Raw genomic sequence first — 27,672 nt, forward strand, 5'->3', positions numbered from 1 at the left:
ACCGCAGGGGCCTCGATCTGGCTCTCGTGCCAAGGTGCCAGAACCGGCTGGTACCCTAACACACACTGGAAAGGGGTTAGTTGGGTGGAGGAGTGGCGGAGAGAGTTCTGCGCCATCTCGGCCCACGGAACGTATCTCGCCCACTCCTCCGGCCGGCCCTGGCAATAAGACCTCAGAAACCTACCCACATCCTGGTTGACACGTTCAACCTGCCCATTACTCTCCGGGTGGTAACCCGAGGTAAGGCTCACCGAAACCCCCAACCGTTCCATAAAGGCTCTCCACACTCTGGAGGTGAACTGGGGGCCTCCATCAGACACTATATCCTCGGGTACCCCGTAATGCCGGAAGACATGGGTAAACAGAGCCTCAGCGGTCTGTAGGGCAGTAGGGAGACCCGGCATGGGAAGGAGACGACAGGCCTTCGAGAACCGATCCACAACGACCAGGATGGTAGTATTCCCCTGTGAGGGGGGAAGGTCTGTAACAAAGTCCACCGAGAGGTGGGACCAGGGTCGTTGTGGAACGGGCAGGGGTTGTAGCTTACCCCTGGGCAAATGTCTGGGCGCCTTACACTGTGCACACACCGAACAGGAGGAGACATAAACCCTCATATCCCTGGCTAACGTTGGCCACCAGTACTTAGTGCTAAGGCAGTGAACTGTCCGGCCGATACCTGGATGTCCAGAGGAGGGGGACGTATGAGCCCAATAAATGAGGCGATCGCGTACCTCGAGCGGAACGTACGTCCGACCCACTGGACACTGTGGAGGACTTGGGTCGGTGCGTAACGCCCGCTCGATCTCTGCATCGACCTCCCATACCACCGGTGCCACCAGACAAGACTTTGGTAGTATGGGAGTGGGCTCAACGGACCTCTCCTCCGTGTCATACCGCCGAGACAGGGCATCTGCCTTCCCGTTCTGGGACCCAGGGATGTAAGTGATTTTAAACACAAACCGGGCTAGAAACATAGTCCAGCGGGCCTGGCGAGGATTCAGTCTCCTAGCTGCCCGGATGTACTCCAGGTTACGGTGGTCCGTCAAAATGAGGAAAGGGTGTTGAGCCCCCTCAAGCCAATGCCTCCACACCTTTAGGGCCTGTAGCACGGCTAACAGCTCCCTGTCCCCTACGTCATAATTCCGCTCCGCCGGACTGAGCTTCTTAGAATAAAAGGCACAGGGGCGGAGCTTAGGTGGTGTGCCAGACCGTTGTGAGAGGACGGCCCCAATACCGGCCTCGGACGCGTCTACCTCTACCTGGAATGGTAAAGCGGGATCCGGATGCGCCAACACCGGCGCCGAGGTAAACAGGTCCTTCAGTCTCCCAAAAGCCCTGTCCGCCTCAGCTGACCACCGCAAGCGCACCGGACCCCCCTTCAACAGAGACGTTATGGGAGCTGCCACCTGTCCAAAACCCCGGATAAACCTCCGGTAATAATTCGCAAAACCCAAGAACTGTTGCACCTCTTTCACAGTGGTTGGGGTTTGCCAATTACGCACCGCTGACACCCGGTCAACCTCCATCTTCACCCCTGACGCAGACAACTGATAACCCAAAAAGGAGACCGACTTCTGAAAGAACAGACATTTCTCTGCCTTGACATATAGGTCATGCTCCAACAGTCTCCTCAACACTCGGCGCACCAGGGCTACATGCTCAGCTCGGGTAGAACTGTACACCAGAATATCGTCTATGTACACGACTACTCCCTGCCCCTGCATGTCCCGGAAAATCTCATCTACAAAGGATTGGAAGACTGAGGGAGCATTCATTAACCCATATGGCATGACGAGATACTCGTAATGACCGGAGGTCGTGCTAAATGCTGTCTTCCATTCATCGCCCTCTCTAATGCGCACCAAGTTATATGCGCTCCTGAGATCCAATTTTGTGAAGAACTGAGCACCGTGTAATGACTCCGTCATAGTCGCAATCAGAGGAAGCGGATAACTGTACTTCACCGTAATCTGATTGAGACCGCGGTAATCAATACACGGGCGCAAACCTCCATCTTTTTTCTTCACAAAAAAGAAGCTCGAGGAAGCGGGTGAAGTGGAGGCCCGTATGTATCCCTGTCTCAGAGACTCGGCGATGTAAGTTTCCATCGCCTTCCTCTCCTCTTGAGACAAGGGATACACATGGCTCCGCGGGAGTGCTGCTCCTAACTGGAGATCTATCGCACAATCCCCCCGTCTATGAGGCGGCAGCTGCGCCGCCCTAGTCTTACTAAACACCAGTGTCAAATACTCATACTCGGGGGGAATATGCAGTGCGGGCATTTGATTTGGACTCTCCACCGAGGTCGCCCCTATGGAAACACCCAGACATAGCCCCTCACACTGAACAGACCACCCTTTAAGAGCTTTCTCTCGCCACGAAATAGTAGGATCATGGGTAATCAACCAGGGAAGTCCCAGCACCACCGGATACGCAGGAGAGTCAATCAGATAGAGCTGAATCGTCTCCTCATGACCCCCCTGCGTCTTCATCCTAAGGGGCGCTGTGACCTCCCTAATTAACCCAGATCCTAACGGACGGCTATCTAGGGCATGTACAGGGAAAGGCTTATCAACGGGAAGGAGAGGAATCCCTAACTCTACACAGAACTGGCGATCTACAAAATTCCCAGCTGCGCCTGAATCTACTAGCGCCTTATGCTGGGAACGAGGTGCAACCTGTGGGAAACAAACAGGCAAGGTTATGTGAACGACAGAAAGCTCTGGGTAAGTAGGGCGCCTACTCACCTGGGAGGACTCCCCAATGCGTGGCCTGCCTTCACCTCCACCGGGGGACCTTCCCCAACACCTAGCCACGGTGTGCCCTCCACGGCCACAGTTGGTGCAGGGAACGGCCCCCCTCGGGTTCCTACTCCTCCGTTCTCTAGCGCCAGCACCTCCGAGCTCCATAGGGCTCGGCTCGGAGGTGCCGGAAGGTGGAATGGGCAACCCCCACCCGGGACGTCCACGGGTGGCGAGCAGGGTGTCCAGCCGAATGGCCATGTCGACCAGTTGGTCAAACGACAACGTGGTATCCCTGCACGCCAACTCTCTCTGGACGTCCTCCCGGAGGCTGCAGCGGAAGTGGTCTATGAGGGCCCGCTCATTCTACCCTGCATCTGCCGCTAGAGTCCGGAACTCCAAAGCAAAATCCTGTGCGCTCCTCATCCCCTGTCGGAGGTAGAACAGACGCTCCCCCGCCGCCTTCCCTTCTGGTGGATGGTCAAACACGGCACGGAAGCGGCGGGAGAACTCCGCATAGGTAATAGTAGCGGCGTCTATTCTCCTCCATTCGGCGTTGGCCCACTCCAACGCCTTGCCGGTGAGACAGGAGATGAGGGCGGAGACGCTCTCGTGTCCCGAGGGCGCCGGGTGTACGGTGGCGAGGTAGAGCTCCACTTGCAGCAGGAACCCTTGACACCCGGCAGCGGAGCCGTCGTACGCCCTTGGGAGCGAGAGCCGAATCCCACTGGGTTCCGGAAGGGGGACAGGAGGACTGACCGATGGGGATGGTCCGGTAGGTGGGGCGTGGGTACCCCGCTGCTTTTCATCGGTGGAGAGTGTTCAACACCCGATCCAGGGCGTGACCGATCTGGTTGATCCTGTCCTCCTGCCCACGAAGACGGTCCTCCATGATGTCCGTTGGCGCGGTTGCTCCTGCTGATTCCATGGGTTGATGTGTGATTCTGTCAGTAGCTGAGTGTAGATGCGGTGTGGAAATCAAGCGCAGGAAACACGGGCGTTCGTGAACAGACTTTAGTAAACGAAAGCAGCACCAAACAGGCGAACAGCCAACCCAACCGGGAGGCAAAATACAAATTACGCACAATAAACACAGTGCGTAAAACGACGATAACGCACACAGTGCGGACTCTCGAAAAACAACAAAACACGAGAGTAAATACAGAGAGCAACAGCTAGACAAAAAACAATCACACATAACACCTGACCCAACACACGATAACTAAATAGGAAACAAAATCAAACACTAACAAGGGACAGGTGTACAAACAGACAAAACCAAACAAACATGAAACATCGAACGGTGGCAGCTAGTACTCCGGGGACGACGACCGCCGAAGCCTGCCCGAACAAGGAGGAGGAGCAGCCTCGGCCGAAACCGTGACAGCTAGGTTGTAGAAACCTCATGATGGGTATAGGGAACATGTTAGTATCATGTAGTAGCCTAAACCTATTGATGTTACATTGAGCTGGATAAATGGAATGTGAATGACAGTCATCCAATATGGTGTAATAGGAATATGGCCATCTTCATGAAAAAAATTATCGTCCTCCTCATCTTAAACGTCACCGACCGCCACTGGGGCATATGGTTATTAAAGACATTACCCTCGGAGCTAACATTTAAAGGAACATAAATTAGGTTACTTACATTCACTGCAGTTCTATTTCTTTGGGATACAATATGATTTCCATGTCCTATGTTGCTTATTTTGACAGGGAGGACTGTTGCACTACTGGGGGCCGAAACTGTGGACATATTTAATAGAGATCTTAAAACACATCTTTTTAGCTTTGCCTTTCCTTAAGGTGCTTTTATAGTCATTCAGTTTTTGTCATTCTTTTGTTTTTTATCTTATGTTTGTTGTGTAGTAAATATTTAAGTTTTTATATTCATTGTTTTTTTGTTTTGTTTTCTGTGAAGCACATTGCGTTGCATTCCATGTCTGATATGCGCTGTATAAATAAAGCTTGATTTGATTAGAAACCCAGACCATCAGTCTCTTAAGCAGTTCGCTATGTTGACGGAGGTAATCCTGGAAACCCTGTGGTTAGTTCCCTGTGTCTCTAAGTGGACTGGAATAGGTCTACAAGTACAGTAAACTAACTAACTTAGTCATTTTTGTCTCTGTAGGGACACAATGCGACTGGAGTCTGTCTTTGGCCACAGTTTGCAAGTTCAGTAGAAGTCATCCCTAAATACTGATACAGGCTCAGATATTTGAATTTCTTTCATCCCCCTAATGGTTAAGGTTAGTATGAGGGTTAGATCCTATTTCTTCTGATTCTATAGATCTGTTAAGAGCAGCTCCCTACCTAAAGAGACTGAAGTACTTGACATGACTTTGACATTAAGGTTCCAGAGTGAGTGAAACAGTATCACTGCATAGTCGGATGCCAGAGTGTCACAAATCTAATTTGGCCAGTCAACAGTCGAAGTGCCCTCCATAGTATGCCTTGAGTTCATTTGAATGTATAGCCTAAAGGATTATATAGGATAAGCCTATAGGACCCTGAGATCCTTCAGGATAAGCTCATGTTGCTAGAAGTGACTTTTACCAAAACCCCACCCCCACATATTTTCACCTGGTCCCAACAAATATGTTCATGTTGCATTTTCACCTGGTCCAAAGTAGCAGAGGTAGAGTAAAAACATATATGATCATCTCTATCCTTTATCTGGATCCAGGATACCGGCTTGTTACAAAGTTTATTTCAATACTTGCCATTCGGTATGGTTATTCTCCGGTTTACCAATCTAAGTGATTGCCGTTCGGGTTGTATGAGTTAGACACAGCCAGACTGCATATCAGTTTTGATTGATCGCCTGTCCTCCCTTTCTCCCTTCTCTCTTCTCAGGGAAGAGCAAAAAGCGAGACCAGTGTAAGAACAACCAGGTGTACCCCCTCAGCGAGATCCAGTACTGCCCCTGTAATAAGTACAACGCCCAGCCCGTGGGGAACTGGTCGGACTGCATCCTGCCTGAGGGTGGGCGTGTGGAGGGCCAACTGGGCATGAAGGTCCAGGGGGACATCAAGGAGTGTGGCCAGGGCTACCGCTACCAGGCCATGGTGTGTTACGACCAGGACAACAGACTGGTGGAGACGTCACGGTGCAACAGCCACGGTGAGTCTTACAGGCCTCTCACCAACATCCTATTATTGTTCATGTCTATAAGCAGGAAGTTACCTGCTATGTATGATGATGTTATGTTGGTTAGTCTACCTTTGTCATGGTGCAACAGCCACGGTGAGTCACACAGAGTGTATGAAACATCCAGTGTCCCTCTTCCATCTCTCATCAACTCCCTCGAAGCTGTATGCATTAAACCTAGCCACTGTGATTCATACAGGGTGACTGTATTTCCAATTAAAGGCATGCTCAGTGATATGACATCATCATGCACATTGGGCCACTTCCTGTTACAGAAAACAGAAAACGAGTGTGGAGAAATGCAAGATAAGGCAATTGATTTTGGTCTTTGGAATTCTCATCAATTTGTTTCAGCCCCTTATTGAATACATTTCCAGAATGTTGTTCCTTGTTCTCTCCATCAAGATAATATTTATTCCACCATTTACATATGTGTTCTATTGATTCGGCTCCATTCGAACCATTTTGATGACAGACTGAGAGTGCAGAGCAAACGTTCATCTCACTGTGTCCTTTTCAGCATCCACTGATTGTAAATTCACTCGCAGTATGGGAACTGTGGTGTGGTTGATGGTGTAGAACTGTTACGTGATGAGATGTCACTAGCAATTGTTATACACTAGCTACTGCTGTTATATGTCCACCTCTCTAACACCACTGCCCAAGTGCCCTACAGTCGTGGTCAAAAGTTTTGAGAATGACACAAGTATTGGTCTTCACAAAGTTCGCTGCTTCAGTGTTATGAGATATTTTTGTCAGATGTTACTATGGTATACTGAAGTATAATTACAAGCATTCCATAAGTGTCAAAGGCTTTTATTGACAATTACATTAAGTTTATGCAAAGAGTCAATATTTGCAGTGTTGACCCTTCTTTTTCAAGACCTCTGCAATCTGCCCTCGCATGCTGTCAATTAGCTTCTGGGCCACATCCTGACTGATGGCAGCACATTCTTGCATAATCAATGCTTGGAGTTTGTGGGTTTTTGTTTGTCCACCCGCCTCTTGAGGATCGACCGCAAGTTCTCAATGGGATTAAGGTCTGGGGAGTTTCCTGGCCATGGACCCAAAATTTCGATTTCTTGTTCCCTGAGCCACTTAGTTATCACTTTTGCCTTATGGCAATGTGCTCCATCATGCTGGAAAAGGCATTTTTCGTCACCAAACTGTTCTTGGATGGTTGGGAAAAGTTGCTCTCGGAGGATGTGTTGGTACCATTCTTTATTCATGGCTGTGTTCTTAGGCAAAATTGTGAGTGAACCCACTCCCTTGGCTGAGAAGCAACCCCACACATGAATGGTCTCAGGATGCTTTACTGTTGGCATGACACAGGACTGATGGTAGCGCTCACCTTGTCTTCTCCGGACAAGGTGTTTTCCGGATGCCCCAAACAATCGGAAAGGGGATTCATCAGAGAAAATGACTTTACCCCAGTCCTCAGCAGTCCAATCCCTGTACCTTTTGCAGAATATCAGTCTGTCCCTGATGTTTTTCCTGGAGAGAAGTGGCTTCTTTGCTGCTCTTCTTGACACCAGGTCATCCTCCAAAATTCTTCACCTCACTGTGCGTGCAGATGCACTCACACCTGCCTGCTGCCATTCCTGAGCAAGCTCTGCACTGGTGGTGCCCCGATCCCGCAGCTGAATCAACTTTAGGAGATGGTCCTGGCGCTTGCTGGACTTTCTTGGGTGCTCTGAAGCCTTCTTCACAACAATTGAACCTCTCTCCTTGAAGTTCTTGATGATCCGATAAGTGGTTGATTTAGGTGCAATCTTACTAGCAGCAATATCCTTGCCTGTGAAGCCCTTTTTGTGCAAAGCAATGACGACGGCACGTGTTTCCTTGCAGGTAACCATGGTTAACAGAGGAAGAAAAATGATTTCAAGCACCACCCTCCTTTTAAAGCTTCCAGTCTGTTATTCTAACTCAATCAGCATGACAGAGTGATCTCCAGCCTTGTCCTCGTCAACACTCTCACCTGTGATAACGAGAGAATCACTGACATGATGTCAGCTGGTCCTTTTGTGGCAGGGCTGAAATGCAGTGGAAATGTTTTTGGGGGATTAAGTTCATTTTCATGGCAAAGAGGGACTTTGCAATTAATTGCAATTCATCTGATCACTCTTCATGACATTCTGGAGTATATGCAAATTGCCATCATCAAAACTGAGGCAGCAGACTTTGTGAAAATTAGTATTTGTGTCATTCTCAAAACGTTTGACCACGACTGTATACATCACACTATGTAGGATTAGGGTGGCATTTTAAAAAGCTTAAGCAACCATAGGAGATCAGTGATAGTGCATTGGCTATACTGTACAGGAGTTACTGGTATTGTAGCTCTATTGCTCCAACACCACAATCAACCTACCTGATTGGCTCCCACACGTGCTATGGATTAAATTATGTTATTGGATTTTTTATTATAATTTAATGTATTATTACTATAATTATTATACTTTTTTAAATACATTATATTAAAATAAATACAAATGAAAGGAATAAATTACAATAAAATGAATTAAAATACATTAAAGGTATATGGTTACCTATACACCTTTCAAACCAATATGTTTTTCGGCCAACTTTAGCATCCCCGCAAATTTTTTATGCCGTTTTTTATATCTGAAAGGTGTTGCCGATATCAAAACCTAAACTTCCGCAAACCGACCTAGTCGTGATTGCAGTAAAGTTCTGCCCACGGCTGTCAAGTTCGTCGTAGAGAGTAGACCAATGCGCAGCGTTAGTTGCGAACATACTTAACTTTATTATCTTTAGTGATAATATAACAACAACACAATAAACGAAACGTGCAGTCCTACGGTTAACACAGAAACAAACCAAACGGAAACAAGATCCCACAAACACTAAGGGAAACAGACTGTTTAAATATGGCTCCCAATCAGAGACAACCAGCCACAGCTGACATTCGTTGCCTCTGATTGGGAGCCCCTCTGGCCAACATAGAAATACAACAACTAGAACTTGAACATAGAACAAAACACATAGAAACTACACACCCTGGCTCAACATATAGAGTCCCCAGAGCCAGGGTGTGACAGTACCCCCCCCCCCAAAGGCGCGGACTGCGACCGCGCCTCAACAAAACCCAAACAGGGGAGGGCTGGGTGGGCATTCCTCCTCGGAGGCGGTTCCGGCTCCGGGCTTGACCACCACCCTTCAATAATCCCCCCGTAGCGCCCCTGGTCCGGTCTGGCCCCGCTGGCTGGAGCTGGACTGGACATCGAAAGAGCGGATTGCTTAAGCTCCGTTGTGGAGCAGCTGACCAGTACCTGATCAGGCACCGGTGACCCAGGCACGGGTTGTGCCGGACTGACGACGCGCACCCCTGGCTTGGTGCGTGGAGCAGGAACGGACCGGACCGGGCTGACGATGCGCACCCCTGGCTTGGTGCGTGGAGCAGCAACGGGCCGGACCGGGCTGACGATACGCACCCCTGGCTTGGTGCGTGGAGCAGGAACGAACCGGACCGGGCTGACGATGCGCACCCCTGGTTTGGTGCGTGGAGCAGCAACGGGCCGGACCGGGCTGACGATACGCACCCCTGGCTTGGTGCGTGAAGCAGGAACGGGCCGTACCGGGCTGACGACTCGCACCCCTGGCTTGGTGCGAGTGGCAGGAACAGGCCGGGCCGGGCTGGCAACGCGCACCGTAGGCTTGGTGCGAGTGGCAGGAACAGGCCGGGCCGGGCTGGCGACGCGCACCCTAGGCTTGGTGCGAGTGGCAGGAACAGGCCGGGCCGGGCTGGCGACGCGCACCGTAGGCTTGGTGCGAGGAGCAGGAACAGGCCGGGCTGGGCTGGCGACGCGCACCGCAGGCTTGGTGCGAGTGGCAGGAACAGGCCGGGCCGGGCTGGCGACGCACACCGTAGGCTTGGTGCGAGGGGCAGGAACAGGCCGGGCCGGGCTGGCGATGCACACCGTAGGCTTGGTGCAAGTGGCAGGAACAGGCCGGGCCGGGCTGGCGACGCGCACCGTACACTTGGTGCGAGGGGCAGGAACAGGCCGGGCCGAGCTGGCGACGCGCACCGTACACTTGGTGCGAGGGGCAGGAACAGGCCGGGCCGGGCTGGCGACGCGCACCGTACACTTGGTGCGAGGAGCAGGAACAGGCTGGGCCGGGCTGGCGACGCGCACCGTACACTTGGTGCGAGGAGCAGGAACAGGCTGGGCCGGGCTGGCGACGCGCACCGTACACTTGGTGCGAGGGGCAGGAACAGGCCGGGCCGGGCTGGCGACACGCACCGTACACTTGGTGCGAGGAGCAGGAACAGTTCGGGCCGGGCTGGCCACGCGCACCGTACACTTGGTGCGAGTGGCAGGAACAGGCCGGACCGTACTGAGAACACACACCACTGGCCTTAAACGGGGATCAGGAACGGGCCGGACCGGACTGGCAATACACCTCAGTACCTCTCGCCGCGCCTCTACATCTTCCTTCCCTCTTCTCACCAATGGCTCCCGTAACCTGGTGGCCTTCTGAATTCGCCCCTTATCTGCCTCCAGCAGCCCCGTCGTCCATGCCATGTGCCCCCCCCTAAAATTTTTTTGGGGTTGCCTCTCGTCCGTCCGACGACGACACTGTTGACGCCGTTGCTCCTCTCTCCGTCGCGCCTCTACCGTCTCACTCCATGGACGGCGATCCATCCCGGCCTGGATTTCCTCCCAGGTCCAGGACCCCTGCCCGTCCAATATTTGCTCCCACGTCCAGGCTGCCTGCTCCTGGACACGCTGCTTGGTCCTGGTATGGTGGGATCTTCTGTCAAGTTCGTCGTAGAGAGTAGACCAATGCGCAGCGTTAGTTGCGAACATACTTAACTTTATTATCTTTAGTGATAATATAACAACAACACAATAAACGAAACGTGCAGTCCTACGGTTAACACAGAAACAAACCAAATGGAAACAAGATCCCACAAACACTAAGGGAAACAGACTGTTTAAATATGGCTCCCAATCAGAGACAACCAGCCACAGCTGACACTCGTTGCCTCTGATTGGGAGCCCCTCTGGCCAACATAGAAATACAACAACTAGAACTTGAACATAGAACAAAACACATAGAAACTACACACCCTGGCTCAACATATAGAGTCCCCAGAGCCAGGGTGTGACAACGGCTTAGTATGAAATGTAGCAGTAATGCTGAGGCGGCATTGGCACGCACTACGCTCTTAAACTATTGATGGTTGCTAGGCAGTGCCCCTTACTACTATCCTCCTGACTGTTCTAAACTTTGCAAGGCACATCACTTCGCTCATCTCTTCCCTGTAGCCCACCAACAACATGCACTGCTTTCTTAACCACAACTGAGATGGATCCATAAATAATTACTGTGGGAATAAATATCACTGAATGACGAAAATATTAGAATAAAGTAAACTAATGCAACTGAAGCATGGGAACTCTTGATAAATCAATCAATGTCAGATTTTTCTCTGTTTGGATATTGGTTAAGCAACAATTAGGCTGTGGAAATGTTAGCTAAGCTGAGGTGAGTGCTGCTCAGGATCATCTTGTCTAGTTGGCTCATTTATTAGCACTGATCAGAACATTTTGCCAGCATGTAATGTAGTTTAACAAGTGGATTATTTAGCTCATCACTCGGCCTACTTCTGACCAAAAGCCTGGGACTTGTCTTAACCAATCAATGGGATTTTGTATCACTGAATCTCCATCTGTATATTTGGTTAATTTCCTGGCTGGGCAAATAAGTGGAGGTGGTATAGCTCATCTATTTATTTGCTCATCTATCACCTGATCAAGTGTAGTCCTATTATTTTGCTCGATCGCGTATAGGCAACTTCAAAAGCCCGTAGAGGTTGTGAAATATGAACACGATACTTTTATTTTCTATCGGTATCATGATGAGGATACTCTCAATGTAAGAGATGAAGCATTGATCAGAAAAGCATGTGCTTGCCTTGGGCTCTGTTTAAAAATAAAACTTTTTTTATATGACAGCGGTTCTACACGCTGCTGTGATGCAAGTTGTGTGCCAAAAACATTATTAGTATTTTATTCTGTCATATTTAGATTCTTAGCATACTATAAAGCCTACTATCAAATATATGTGTTGACTGTGATCATTGTAGTCTAAGTGTGTCTTGTCTGTTTAATGAACAAAACAATCACTGATTTCATGTGCACGGCGCAGCCATGTAGCCTATAGACTGCACAGACAAGTAACATAATTAAACTCAAAATATGCCATTCTATTCTTTTGAAATTAGATTTTATTAGTATTATAATGTTTTTTAGGACCTGCCTAAAACCAATTAATAATGGATTTCATTGTGATGGTGTATATTCAATGGATTAATTAAAATAGACGTCCACCCGCATCGGCCCACTCTATTCCCACTCCTAAACTTGCCGTCATGTGCACGGGATATATAAAAGGCTTATCCCAGCAAGAATGTGGTAAATGGGACTGTATGGTTGCCTGAATGTTTTTACATACAACATACCGTAAAGTCTGTACACAGATGGGTACTATAGTGACAATTGAATTCCCTGCTTTAAAGCAGTCTAATAGTAGCTTCTCTGCTACAGTATTCTGTTGGAAAAAAATATGCTGTATAGAACCAAAAGGGTTCAATAGCTTGTTTCATATATGGCCCTCAAAATGGCTCTAAATAGAACCCTAAAAATATTGAAATAAATCTGCAGTGTATCTGTAGTAGCATTACTGTATCTGAAGAGGGTATGTAGCCTACATGGGTCAGTTCCTCAAGAATTGGACCATCTTGATTTGTCTTTTCATTTTGGTTCACTAGTTGTTTCCAAATTGTTATGTTTTTGGGAATGGTAACCAGGTGACCTCCTTAAAATGTAGAGGAATTCTAAATATATAACCAAACAAAGCCCAAATATAATGAGATTAAGGGGTAATCAATTTGGGCAACAGAAAATCCCCCTCTAATACATTTCCCTCTAATAATGACACTGTGTTTGTTCATCTGATCTCATCTTACTTCAGCATGTTCAGAATCATACATTTACTAGATGTAAAAAAATCTAAGAAATAATAATTCAAACTTGAACTTTAAAATTCCTCATTCGTAATATGTTCATGCATTTTCCACAACTGTGGCTCCTCACAGGTTCCTGTGTTGTGAACTAGCTCCAGTAGCAGTAGCAGTAACACTGGAACAGCTAAGAGCAATGACCTCCCTGCTCTTTCAGTGGACAAATGAGGCTCAGTAATCCACCCTCGCCCAGATAAACAGAAATAACAAGCCGAGAGAGAGGCACTCCTGCCAAAAACCAAAAAGCATGACCTCTCTCTCTCTCTCTCTCTCTCTTGCTCTCTCTTTGTGTCTCTGTGTGTCTCTGTCTCTCTCTCTCTCTCCCTTTCTCTCTCTTTCTATTGCTCTCTCTTGCTCTCACCATTCTCTCTGTCTCTTTGCCTCTCTCTCTCTCTCTCTCTCTCACTCTCTCTCTCTCTCTCTCTCTCTCTCTCTCTCTCTCTCTCTCTCTCTCTCTCTCTCTCTCTCTCTCTCTCTCTCTCTCTCTCTCTCTCTCTCTCTCTCTCTCTCTCTCTCTCTCTCTCTCTCTCTCCCTCTCTCTCTGTCTCTCTCTCTCTGTGTGTGACTGGCTCGCCTGGAAAACAGCAGCCTTCTAAATCACACAACAGGCTGCTGCTCTCTTGTTTCATTGCATTTGCCAAGCTCCAGTAAACAGTGTTATAATGCTGTGTGTTGCGCAGCGCTGCCATCTCAGTTCTTTATAATCATCTCTGTAGCTTTTCATCCGTATCAGTAGGAATGTTGAATTTACTCCAGGTGCTGTTCATTTAGATATTTTACAGTTTAAAGATTGCAGAATTTTGCAACCCAATTTCACAGTATGTTGTATAACTGAATACATTAGCTTTATGCATCACAAACTGTATAAACTGATACAGATGCTGTCAGATGATGAAATTATACTGAAGCCTCTCTTTGTGGTTTCAGGGTATATTGAGGAGGCTTGCATCATCCCCTGTCCGTCTGACTGTAAGCTCAGTGAGTGGTCCAACTGGTCACGATGCAGCAAGTCTTGCGGCAGCGGGGTCAAAGTGCGTTCCAAGTGGCTGAGGGAGAAGCCTTACAACGGTGGTAGACCGTGCCCCAAACTCGACCACGTCAACCAGGTGAGTGGGGGACGTTCATCACTCTTGGCTCTGTGTAGAAACAACCCCTAGCCCCTACCCCCGTAGACACTTGTGGAGATCTGAGAAGATTGGACAGATTTTTACCATATTGCTTAAACCAATCAAATCTACTCAGATCTCCACAACTTAGTGTCTAGGGGGTAAAGAGTATGGGATAAGGGTTGTTTCTGGACAAGTCTTGACTCTCTGTTCTCACCTAGAACATGGTAGATGGTAGAGGTCCCTGGCTTGTTTTAATGTTTAATTCAAAGACTTATGATTTAATGAATTACATTAAAGGAACCAAAACAGTGTTTATTTTTTAATGAAGCCAGAGTGGACATCTTTCACTGTTTTATTCATTAGCCTAGTTAGAGCTTGTACTCGTGCCATGTTAAAGAAAGAGAAGGAACTGTGAACTCTATGAAACACAAGAAAACATGTTGTACTTCATTCTAATAATCCTGTATTTAAACACTCACTATCTGTTTGCCTGCTGTTCTTTTCTTCTTTTCCTGGGTGTATGAACTGACCCCCTCCACAGGCTCAGGTGAGTGACTTGTCACTTGCCTTTTATATAGGGCTGTCAAACGATTAAAACAGTTAATCCAGTTAATCGTAGGATTTGCTGTGATTCATCGCGATGCATCACAAATTAAAAATTTGCTCAAAGTGAGCTGTAATTAAATATTTTTTAATGACAAGAATATTGATGTCTTGATTTTGTCTAAAGTAACAGTTAGCAAAATTAGGTAAATTGAGAAAGCACACTTTCTTTAACCTCAATGTCAACTTGTTTTTACATGGCATTGTAGATTTGAGCTTTATAGATGATGTATTTTGGATATTTTCAATGTATTTTCAACTCTTTCAGACAATGCGATTAATCATAATTTCTGGAGTTACTATAGATGACTATAGATTACTATAGTGACAATAGATGGCTTACAGTCTAGTGGTCTCTCACAAGGTGTATGAGGTGGTGCCGTGTCTCAGTGACTGTGGTCAGTACGTGTGGGTGGCTGAACCCTGGAGTGTCTGGAAGGTCAGCAACGTGGACCTGAAGGAGAACTGTGGAGAAGGAGTGCAGACCAGAAAAGTCAGGTACGGACGATCAGCTATTATAGATACAACCTAACCTATTTCAGCTCCTAGTGGAGTGTAAGCCGGTCAGAATGTTGCAAGTTCTAGCAACAGCCCTAGCCACGGATGGGGCACTTCTTGGCAGGGGGACACAATTTGGCATGACAGGGCCTCAACAGTCTCTCCAACTAACCCTGTTCTGTGATGATTTCTTAACTTCATTAATTCAAGGTGATTTCTGCCTTCATCTCATCTTCATCTCCTCCACAACAGCCAAAGATAATTGTATCAATATTACTAACCTATTGTCCCCCTCTGTCCAGGTGTATGCAGAACACTATCGATGGGCCGTCGGACCCTGTGGAGGACTACCTGTGTGACCCAGAGGAGATGCCCCTAGGGGCCAGAGACAGCCAGCTGCCCTGCCCTGAGGACTGTGTCCTGTCTGACTGGGGGGTCTGGAGCCGCTGCTCACTGGTAAGGACAGATACTGACTACCTTGTTGTTTTATCATAATCTGTTGCTGACCACTGATATATACAGTTACCAACTACCTTATTGTTTTAGCAACTATTTTATCACTTTACAATATTTAAGATATTTTGTGTTTTCTGGGTTTGGTTGGGAGCAAAGAAATATCCATCTCAGTAGATGAACTGATGCAGTACTGTTCTAATGTATTCTATTCTAATTCTGTGGTGCTGAACACACACTGAAAGCAAGAGTACACTGCTTAAAGGGTTAACTCATAGCTGGAGAGCACAGAGGTCTTCTGCTTCTCACCATGGATCTCTGTCTCACACCTTAACATATAATAACTGGCCAATCATGCCAAGTGTCCACCCTCCATTTAACCTGTTTTGGCCATTTTCCCATGGTGAGAAATCCAATTCACAGCAGAGCTCTTGCCAGCAACTCTCACTTTGGATTCACCAATTCACCAATTTAATTCTCCAGCAAGGCTCGTACCCATTTAGGTGATGTCCATTTGGTATGTGTTTTGCTACTACTGGGCTCTCACCAATTTAGTATGATGTTCCAGCAAGGCTTGCACCAATTTAAGTGATGGCTATTCAGTATGTGTTATTCTCCGGTGGGCGAATAGTTGTGATTTATCCTGAGAAATTAAAGAAGGGAGAGAGGGTGTGATGACTTTGAACAGGGAAGATGATCTCATGCAGCTCTACATAGCATGCTGTGACCAAGGTCTGTGTAAAAGCAGATATTATAGGAAGGGGACCACCCTGTCACCCCATGTGTGTGTGTCTGTGTGTCTGTGTGTGCGTGTGTGCGTGCCTGTTTGTGCGTGTGTGCCTGTGGTGAACCTCTAGTGGGAAGAAGGGTCAACCGTGTCACAGTCCCTGCCATTCCCATTCCAAGGCACTCTGCCACGGATCCCTTGGGAAAGTTCATTACCATGGATATGGAATATGTCTCTGAATGAGCAGAGGAAGACAGCGCGCCAAATAGAGATGGTCTGACACCACCACCTGAATAGACCAGTTTATCTAGTAGGGGTTCTTTGGGGAAAATGGGCAGAGGTGGAAATAGACAAAAATATATTCATGGAAAAACCTTTTTCGATTTGCTGGTCGGAAAGTGGTAACTTCACTTTAACAGGGTTTCATATTTGGATTGCATTAAACGCCAAACTAAAAGTGGATTCCCTGACTTCTTGATTTTGGTCTAAGGCAGGTTACTGCAAAAGCACTTTGTGACAACGACTGATGTAGAAAGGGCTTTAAAAATGAATCTGATTGATTGATTGACTTCTTCTCTGGTTTAAGCCATGCAACAAAATCAGCACTCGGGAGAGGACGGCAAACCCCATCCGCCAACCTGGAGAGGGAAAGCTGTGCCCCAACACCACAGTGACAGAGCCCTGCAGCCTTAACAGCAACTGCTATCACTACTCCTATAACATCACTGGTAAGGCAAATGTCATCCTGGATTACTGCATGCAATGGATGATACCAGACCCGCATATCAATATTGAAATATGGCTCTGGATTGTAAATACAGTATTGAATGTGATCTTACCTCAAATATATTTAGACCTCATGACATTTGAGATGAATGAAGTGCAATGGAGAGGAAAAGGCGTTGGGAGATAGGCCGTCTCTTTTTTTCCCCTCACGGTTTTATCCTTTTTTCTTTTTCCTTCATGTAGATTGGAGCACCTGTCAGCTGAGTGAGAGAGCTGTGTGTGGTAGTGGCATCAAGACACGCATGCTGGACTGTGTACGAAGCGACGGCAAGTCTGTCGACCTCAAGTTCTGTGAAGAGGTGTGTGTTCTTCTCTTTCCATTCCAAAGCTCATTAGTCATTAATAAGAGCAAATCTTCGGTCTTCAGAATTCAGACAGGTTGCTGTTTGTGTGTGTTTGTGTGTTGCCTAGGGGACTTGGGAACAGGGCAGAAGAATAATCTCTCGTTCGCCACAAATGGCCCAATAAAGTATTTTTCTTTTTGTTTTGTTTTCTCTTTCAGCTGGGTCTGGATAGGAAGTGGCAGATGAACACTTCCTGTGTAGTGGAGTGTCCCGTCAACTGCCAGCTATCTGATTGGTCACCTTGGTCCGAGTGCACACAAACCTGTGGACTAGCAGGTATGTCACCATCTTTTTGACCCACTCTTACCTGACTTTGTGAAAAAACATGATTCCATCTTTGAATGCTGGGAATGCGTTCAAGGCCAATTGAACCCAATTCTGAAGGGCAAGCAGCAACGAAGGACTAACAGAGAACTGATTAAGTGGTACATTCACCTATCTATTTCACCTATCTATTTTTCTGTAGATCCAAGCAGGCTACATTACAGCCCCTGCATATACTGTAAACAGCTAGAGTGAATTTGTAGGCATAGTGGATAGTCTGTGACTAGAAGTCAATTGACTATGTATCTATCCATCCAAGTATGTTATAGTCCACATTACAGCAAATCTATATTGTAATATAGGGTGTGGATTTGCAGGCATGGTGGGTAGTCTGTGAGTCATTCCTCATAGCGCTGCAGGTTCACAGTGCCGCTGATCAGCTCACAGCAGCACACACAGCTAAGAAACAGACAGAACCTCTCCTCTCCAGGGTAATGGCTGAAATGGGAAACGTTTTATGATGTGAGAGAGAAACGATTGTGAACCTTAAACCAACTGAGAGAGTGATGAGGGGGAGAGGGAGAGGGATGGGGGAGAGAAGGAGGGGGAGGGATGATGATGTCCTCGTGTGTAATTCTATAGGATCAGAGGATAGATTGGCGGTCCATTAAGCCTGTGTGCTCTGGGCCTGAGGGACCACTCCACCGCTCCAGGAGTCAGGAGTCCTTCAGAGCACTGGTCAGTGTCGTAGTTGGGCAGAGAGCAAATAGAGGCCGAGATATGAAACCAATACAGTTTGTAGCTACTGTGGTAGCCCTTAATCTGTCCCCAGGCAACGTGAGAATGTTCCACAGGAAAGAGGGATAGAGTAGCAGCAGGTGAACCACAGGAAGAGGAGAGGAAGAGAGGAAGAGAGGAATAGAACAGCTTCTCACACTCACTCCTTTTCATCCTGGAGTAGATTTTTTATCTCCATGTCAGATGGCAGGACACGGTTATGTTGAGTGGCTAATATATGTTCCTGAGCCAGGAATAGCAGAGGAAATGGAGACACCTGGAAGCACCAATGTGTCGTATCAATCAGTGCGATGTGAAAACACACACAAATGCACGCTCAGACACTCGTGCGCATGTGTGTTTTCACATCGCAATGATTTGAAAATATAAAAATACACTGACTCAAATAAACTCAGCAAAAAAAGAAACGTCCCTTTTTCAGGACCCTGTCTTTCAAAGATAATTCATAAAATTCCAAATAACTTCACAGATCTTCATTGTAAAGGGTTTAAACATTGTTTCCCATGCTTGTTAAATGAACCATAAACAATTAATGAACATGCACCTGTGGAACGGTCGTTAAGACACTAACAGCTTACAGATGGTTGTCACGTTCGTTCATGAACGGGTCAGACCAAGGCGCAGCGTGATATGCATACATGTTTATTTGACTATTAAACACAACGACAAAACAAGAAACGAAACGTGAAGTCCAAGGTACACAAACAACATACCTAACACGGAACAAGATCCCACAACCCACTAGTGCAAATAGACTGCCTAAGTATGGTCCCCAATCAGAGACAACGAGCGACAGCTGCCTCTGATTGGGAACCACACCGGCCAACATAGAAATACCCATACTAGAACCTATACAACATAGACAATGACAACATAGAAAATCACACCCTGACTCAACAATTAAGAGTCCCCAGAGTCAGGGCGTTACAGTACCCCCCCCCCCCCCCCCAAAGGTGCGGACTCCGACCACACAACCTTTACTTAACAGGGTAGGGGCCGGGTGGGCATTCCGCCTCGGAGGCGGATCCGGCTCCGGGCATGACCACCACCTATTCTCCGCCTCCCTGTTGTGCCCCTGGTCTGGTCTGGACCTCGGCGCGCTGCTTCCCCTCTCCTTCCTCCCACTATACTCCAAGCCCTGTCTGGACCCTGGTGTGGGAGACCCCGAACCTGGAGAGGGGCTGACGTCTGGGTCTGGACTGGAGCCGCTGACCGGAGCTGGACCGGGCACCGGTGGAGCGGACTACTCAGGCTCCGGACTGGAGCCGCTGACCGGAGCTGGACTGGGCACCGGTGGAGTGGACTGCTCTGGCTCCGGAGTGGAGCCGCTGACCGGATCTGGACTGGACCCCGGTGGAGCGGACTGCTCTGGCTCCAGAGTGGAGACGCTTACCGGAGCTGGATCAGGCACCGGTGGAGCGGACTGCTCTGGCTCCGGAGTGGAGCCGCTGACCGGAGCTGGACTGGACCCCGGTGGAGTGGACTACTCTGGCTCCGGAGTGGAGCCGCTGACCGGAGCTGGATCAGGCACCGGTGGAGCGGACTGCTCTGGCTCCGGACTGGAGCTGCTGACTGGTGCGGGACCAGGCACCGGTGGAACGGGCACGGGTCGTGCCGGACTGGACACACTCACCACTGGTCTGGTGCGAGGAGCAGGCACGGGCCGAACCGGACTAGGAACATGCACCACTGGCTTGGTGCGAGGAGCAGAAACAGGCCGGGCCGGGCTGGTGACGCGCACCACTAGCTTGGTGCGAGGGGCAGGAACAGACCGGACCGGGCTGGCGACGCGCACCACTGGCTTGGTGCGAGGGGCAGGAACTGGCCGGGCCGGGCTGGTGACGCGCACCACTAGCTTGGTGCGAGGGGCAGGAACAGACCGGACCGGGCTGGCGACGCGCACCACTGACTTGGTGCGAGGGGCAGGAACAGGCCGGGCTGGCGACGCGCACCACTGGCTTGGTGCGAGGGGCAGGAACAGGCCGGGCCGGACTGGCGACGCGCACCACTGACTTGGTGCGAGGGACAGGAACAGGCCGGGCAGGGCTGGTGACGCGCACCACTGGCTTGGTGCGAGGGACAGGAACAGGCCGGACCGGGATGGCGACGCGCACCACTGGCTTGGTGCGAGGGGCAGGAACAGACCGGGCCGGGCTAGCGACGCGCACCACTGGCTTGGTGCGAGGGTCAGGAACAGGCCGGGCCGGGCTGGCGACGCGCACCACTGGCTTGGTGCGAGGGGCAGGAACAGGCCGGGCTTGTGATGCGCACCACTGGCTTGGTGCGAGGGGCAGGAACAGGCCGGGCCGGGCTGGCGACGCACACCACTGGCTTGGTGCGAGGGGCAGGAACAGGCCGGGCCGGGCTTGCGACGCGCACCACTGGCTTGGTGCGAGGAGCAGGAACAGGCCGGGCCGGTTTGGCGACGCGCACCACTGGCTTGGTGCGAGGGACAGGAACAGGCCGGGCCGGGCTGGCGATGCGCACCACTGCCTTGGTGCGAGGGACAGGAACAGGCCGGACCGGGCTGGCGACGCGCACCACTGGCTTGGTGCGAGGGGCAGGAACAGACCGGGCTGGGCTGGCGACGCGCACCACTGGCTTGGTGCGAGGAGCAGGTACAGGCCGGGCCGGACTGGCGACTATTAACCCCCGCTCCTTCTGCTGCCTAACCAGCTCCTCTCGCCGTGCCTCTACACTTTCCTTCTCCCTTTTAGCCTCCTGTAGCGCCTCCCTCTGACCGAAACGCGTCGTCGTCGTCATCCTCCGACTCCTCAGTATAATACTGTTCCCACTCCTCTTCCCATGGTCGTGGGGACCCAAACTTGAAACCAACCGGGTGCAGTGGTCGGGGCTCTTCTCTCTCGCTCCCCGACCACCCCTTTAGCCCCCCCAAACGTTTTTATTGGGGCTGCTTCTCGGGCTTCCTCCTCAGCCGGCTTCCGTGTTGCCGCTGCTCCTCTCCTGCCTGGGCTTCCTTCTTCGCCCAGGGTCCTTTTCCCGCAAATATCTCCTCCCTTGACCACCATTTGCCCACCTGTGACATGGCTATTCACTCTTCCTGGGCACGCTGCTTGGTCCTCGTTTGGTGGGATCTTTTGTCACGACCGTTCATGAACGGGTCAGACCAAGGCGCAGCGTGATATGCATACATGTTTATTTGACTATTAAACACAATGACAAAACAAGAAACGAAACGTGAAGTCCAAGGTACACAAACAACATACCTAACACGGAACAAGATCCCACAACCCACTAGTGCCAATAGGCTGCCTAAGTATGGTCCCCAATCAGAGACAACGAGCGACAGCTGCCTCTGATTGGGAACCACACCGGCCAACATAGAAATACCCATACAAGAACCTATAACATAGAACAACACAACATAGAAAATCACACCCTGACTCAACAAGGGCGTGACAGTGGGGTAACATCTCACAGCAAGAACTGGTAAATCTGGTGCAGTCCATGAGGCGGAGATGCACTGCAGTACTTAATGGAGCTGGTGGCCACACCAGATACTGACTGTTACTTTTGATTTTGACCCCCCCTTTGTTCAGGGACACATTATTCAATTTCTGTTAGTCACATGTCTGTGGAACTTGTTCAGTTTATGTCTCAGTTGTTGAATGTTGTTATGTTCATACAAATATTTACACATGTTAAGTTTGCTGAAAATAAACGCAGTTAACAGTGAGAGGATGTTTCTTTTTTGCTGAGTTTACATTCAAATAGTAGGCTATTTCAAATCAAATCAAATCAAATCCAAATGTATTTGCCACATGCACCGAATACAGCAGGTGTAGACATTACAGTGAAATGATTACTTACAAGCCCTTAACCAACAATGCAGTAAAAAAAAAAAAAAAAAAGGAAAAAGGAAAAGTGTTAATTAAAGAAAAATATAAAATAAAAGCAAATAGCTAAAGAGCAGCAGTAAAATAAAAATAACAGTAGGGAGGCTATATACAGGGGGGTATCGGTACAGAGTCAATGTGCGGGGGCACCCACCGGCTAGTCGAGGTAATTGAGGTTATATGTACATGTGGGTAGAGTTAAAGGGAAATAATTTGAGAATACTTTCAAATACTTCCAACAGAAGTAGTTGATTCCAGCCAAATACTCAAATACACAGAAAATAACTATTTCATAACAAATACTCAAATACACATGTATTTTTAACCCAGGTCTGACACACACACACACACTAGTTTCCAGGGCATATCAGACCTGTGTGCATAGATAATCACAGCCACGTGTGTTCCTCGGCCAAACACTGATAGCGACAGCTGGCACTAGCTCTTCCCCCTTACCCAGCGGCCCACCCAGTCACACACTGCTCCTCACCCCCAAACTCACCGCTGCCAGCAGTTGACCACCCGTTGAGGGAGTAGAGAGACAGCACCGGAGAGCACAGAATCAAAATCCCATTGGAGAATAATAGTTACCATGGGTGCACGCAATAGCGTTCCGCCATTTGAGTGAACCACCGTTAAAACAAAGCACACATGAGAGAATCTCAAGAAAACCCTGACTGCTGATTAAAAAGAACTGGGAGTTTATTTATCTCATGGTTTGACAGGCATAAAACCCTTTGAAGGAAGGAGAGACCCTCTATGGGGGCAGCACATCCCTCTCTATGGGGGAACGCATCGTGGCATGCATCACAGTGGGTTCACCAGAAGATGAATTGGCAGCTGTGTGAGAGTAGAGACTAGCTGCAGGCTACGCCATGCCCGGGGGACTCTGTTCTAATTGTGTTCAACATTAAGGAGCAGTATAGGCCTCCCAGGCCCTGTGCGTGTGCAGTCAATCTTAGAGAAAATAACACTGACACATGGAGATAATATCAATTACATCTACGGTGGAAAGTGACACATTTATTACAATTGATATAGGAGTATGTAGGAGTACAGTAGATGACTGGTCACCCCTCTGAGCCTGGTTCCTCTCTAGTGGAGCTATAGGAGTATAGTAGAGGACTGGTCACCCCCCTGAGCCTGGTTCCTCTCTAGTGGAGCTATAGGAGTATAATGGAGGACTGGTCACCCCTCTGAGCCTGGTTCCTCTCTAGTGGAGCTATAGGAGTATAATAGAGGACTGGTCACCCCTCTGAGCCTGGTTCCTCTCTAGTGGAGCTATAGGAGTATAATGGAGGACTGGTCACCCCTCTGAGCCTGGTTCCTCTCTAGTGGAGCTATAGGAGTATAATGGAGGACTGGTCACCCCTCTGAGCCTGGTTCCTCTCTAGTGGAGCTATAGGAGTATAGTAGAGGACTGGTCACCCCTCTGAGCCTGGTTCCTCTCTAGTGGAGCTATAGGAGTATAATAGAGGACTGGTCACCCCTCTGAGCCTGGTTCCTCTCTAGTGGAGCTATAGGAGTATAATAGAGGACTGGTCACCCCCCTGAGCCTGGTTCCTCTCTAGTGGAGCTATAGGAGTATAATGGAGGACTGGTCACCCCTCTGAGCCTGGTTCCTCTCTAGTGGAGCTATAGGACTATAGTAGAGGACTGGTCACCCCTCTGAGCCTGGTTCCTCTCTAGTGGAGCTATAGGAGTATAGTAGAGGACTGGTCACCCCCCTGAGCCTGGTTCCTCTCTAGTGGAGCTATAGGAGTATAATAGAGGACTGGTCACCCCCCTGAGCCTGGTTCCTCTCTAGTGGAGCTATAGGAGTATAATAGAGGACTGGTCACCCCTCTGAGCCTGGTTCCTCTCTAGCTTTCTTACAAGGTTCCTTTTTTTAGGGAGTTTTTCCTAGTCACTGTGCTTCTTCTTCTGCATTGCTTGTTCTTTCGGGTTTTCAGCTGGGTATCTGTAAAGCACTTTGTTACAACTCCTGGTGTAAAAAGGGCCTTATAAAATAACATTGAATTTGATTAATTGAGTTGAGTTAGGAGGGGAGTAATTGTGACTGTGAAGGAAATACATGGGATAATTAACCTTTAGGAGTTAAGTACCGGGTTAGAATGAATGGTCTTATAGGCAAGCACTGTGGATGGATGGTCCTAGGCTAGGGTTGTGGATGGATGGAGTTGGCCTTTAGGGTTGATAGATCAGATGGCAGAGACAATAATGTCTGATAGGATGTTGCAGCAAGTTACTATACTAGTAAGGGGAGTGTGATCCAAACTGGGTGGAGACTTTACTCTACTATGATTCTACTATAACCCTAACCCTATCAACAATGGAATCTGAATTGATAGCATAATATCTGTAAATTAGATTTTTTATCATTACATTTTCATAGTGCTCATAGTTTACAGGACCTAGTTTATTTTCTGTGGTGGTTTTTGAAGTGGTATGCATTACTGAGCGTGACTGTATTATATCAGTTTGGGATAGTTTCCCATGAGACACCAGCTAATTGACAGAGTTGTATCACATCTATCCCCGGGCCCCTCACTTAACATGCAGGGTGCATTTTGGGTAGGAGGAGCACTTCCTGTCCCCGTTACCCCTTCTCCTGACACCCCCCTGATATTACACAGTCTCTTTAAATTCCACTTTTAAACAATAGAATAATATGAATATTCAGAAAGGGGGGGAGAGACCTATTCCTGAGAAATTAAGTTACCTGAATGGTGTAATGTGATAGTGATCTTTTACAGTGAAGCCCCTCAAAGAGCCTCAGATCATTGTGATGGAACTGTATATGAGTCATATACATGAGTACATCTGGGGGTGTCTATGATTCTGTTATCATTAGACCCTTTTCTCTACTTAAATAGCTTAAAAGACACTCCCAATCTTTAATGACGTTACAAGGCTCTACTCAATCATGACTGGATGGGGACCACATATCTGGAATACATTTTTGATGTTGAGAAAATATAATTTTTTCCCAGCACAACAACAATGCATGTTTCATTGAAATGCAGTGGATTTTCTTTTTGTTTCAGCCACTATACATCGTTTTGTTGACTATCCAGAAAACCACATGACCTAATTTGATTTGGACAGGGCCTTGGACACTCGATCATCAACTTAAGAGACAGAAGTGTGAAATAGCACCTTTCTCTTTCCTCTCCAGGGAAGCTGTGGCGCAGGAGAACGGTGCTCCAGGTTCCCCAGGGTGATGGGAGACCCTGCCCCCTTCAGAGGGAACAGTGGAAGCCTTGCCCCGTCAGACCCTGCTACCAATGGAGATACAGCCCCTGGTCAGAGTGCAAGTCTGAGGTGAGACAGTGTTCTATCTCTCACTTCTTTCACTCTTTCACTCTCTCTTTCTCTCTCTCTCTCTCTCTCTCTCTCTCTCTCTCTCTCTCTCTCTCTCTCTCTCTCCTCTTTCCTTCTCTTTCACGATCTGTTTCGTGATCAGAGTGCAAATCACCCTGGTGTTCCCTCTCTCTCTTTCTTTCTCTCTCCTCTCTCTTTCTCTCTCTTTCTCTCTTTTCTCCGCTTTCACAAACACTTTATATTTTGACTCTGTGTCTCTGTCTCTGTCTGTGTCTCTTTCTCTGCCTGTGCCTTTTTCTCTGTCTGTGCCTCTTCCTCTGTCTGTGTCTCTTTCTCTTTGTCTGTGTCTCTTTCTCTGTCTGTGTCTCTTTCTCTGTCTTTGTCTCTTTCTCTTTCTGTGCCTCTTTCTCTGTCTGTGCCTCTTCCTCTGTCTGTGTCTCTTTCTCTTTGTCTGTGTCTCTTTCTCTGTCTGTGTCTCTTTCTCTGTCTTTGCCTCTTTCTCTGTTTGTACCTCTTTCTCTGTCTGTGCCTCTTTCTCTGTCTGTGTCTCTTTCTCTGTCTGTGCCTCTTTCTCTGTCTGTGTCTCTTTCTCTGTCTGTGTCTCTTTCTCTGTCTGTGTCTCTTTCTCTGTCTGTGTCTCTTTCTCTGTCTTTGTCTCTTTGTCTGTCTGTGTCTCTTTCTCTGTCTGTGTCTCTTTCTCTGTCTGTGCCTCTTTCTCTGGCTGTGCCTCTTTCTCTGTCTGTGCCTCTTCCTCTCTCTGTGTCTCTTTCTCTTTCTCTGTCTGTGTCTCTTTCTCTGTCTGTGTCTCTTTCTCTGTCTGTGCCTCTTTCTCTGTCTGGGTCTCTTTCTCTTTCTCTGTCTGTGCCTCTTTCTCTGTCTGTGCCTCTTTCTCTGTCTGTTCCTCTTTCTCTGTCTGTGCCTCTTTCTCTGTCTGTGTTTCTTTCTCTGTCTTTGTCTCTTTCTCTTTCTCTGTCTGTGTCTCTTTCTCTGTCTGTGTCTCTTTCTCTGTCTGTGCCTCTTTCTCTGGCTGTGCCTCTTTCTCTGGCAGTGCCTCTTTCTCTGGCTGTGCCTCTTCCTATGTCTGTGTCTCTTTCTCTTTCTCTGTCTCTTTCTCTGTCTCTTTCTCTGTCTGTGCCTCTTTCTCTTTCTCTGTCTGTGTTTCTTTCTCTGTCTGTGCCTCTTTCTCTGTCTGTGCCTCTTTCTCTGTCTGTGCCTCTTTCTCTGTATGTGCCTCTTTCTCTGTATGTGCCTCTTTCTCTGTCTGTGACTCTTTTTCTGTCTGTGACTTTCTCTGGCTGTGCCTCTTTCTCTGGCTGTGCCTCTTTCTCTTTCTGTGCCTCTTTCTCTGTCTGTGCCTCTTCCTCTGTCTGTGTCTCTTTCTCTGTCTGTGTCTCTTTCTCTGTCGGTGACTCTTTCACTGTCTGTGTCTCTTTCTCTGTCGGTGTCTCTTTCTCTTTCTGTGTCTCTGTCTGTGCCTCTTTCTCTGTCCGTCCCTCTTTCTCTGCCTGTGCCCCTTTCTCTGTCTGTGTCTCTTTCTCTGTCTGTGCCTCTTTGTCTGTCTGTGCCTTTTTCACTGTCTGTGTCTCTTTCTCTGTCTGTGCCTCTTTCTCTGTCTGTGCCTCTTTCTCTGTCTGTGTCTCTTTCTCTGTTTGTACCTCTTTCTCTGCCTGTGCCTCTTTCTCTGTCTGTAACTCTTTCTCTGTTTGTTTCTCTTTCTCTGTATGTGTCTCTTTCTCTGTCTGTGCCTCTTTCTCTGGCTGTGCCTCTTTCTCTTTCTCTGTCTGTGTTTCTTCCTCTGTCTGTGCCTCTTTCTCTGTCTGTGCCTCTTTCTCTGTCTGTGCCTCTTTCTCTGTTTGTGTCTCTTTCTCTGTCTTTGTCTCTTTCTCTGTCTGTGTCTCTTTCTCTGTCTGTGTCTCTTTCTCTGTCTGTGCCTCTTTCTCAGGCTGTGCCTTTTTCTCTGGCTG

General features: G+C 48.4%; 1 protein-coding gene across 1 annotated transcript in view; it reads left to right on the top strand.

The window, feature by feature from the left end:
- The window catches only part of LOC311122620 (thrombospondin type-1 domain-containing protein 7A-like), a gene marked incomplete at both ends in the record, with an annotated part of 183,486 nt that overhangs the window by 130,852 nt on the left and 24,962 nt on the right, over positions 1–27,672 (top strand). The window contains 8 exon segments of the mRNA XM_084158084.1: positions 5,601–5,867; positions 13,873–14,055; positions 15,008–15,155; positions 15,458–15,611; positions 16,922–17,063; positions 17,305–17,420; positions 17,624–17,741; positions 25,563–25,708. Coding sequence (XP_084014210.1) covers positions 5,601–5,867; positions 13,873–14,055; positions 15,008–15,155; positions 15,458–15,611; positions 16,922–17,063; positions 17,305–17,420; positions 17,624–17,741; positions 25,563–25,708 — 1,274 coding nt within the window.

Source organism: Coregonus lavaretus, assembly GCF_964263955.1.
Source record: "Coregonus lavaretus genome assembly, chromosome: 3".
Lineage (NCBI taxonomy): Eukaryota > Metazoa > Chordata > Actinopteri > Salmoniformes > Salmonidae > Coregonus > Coregonus lavaretus.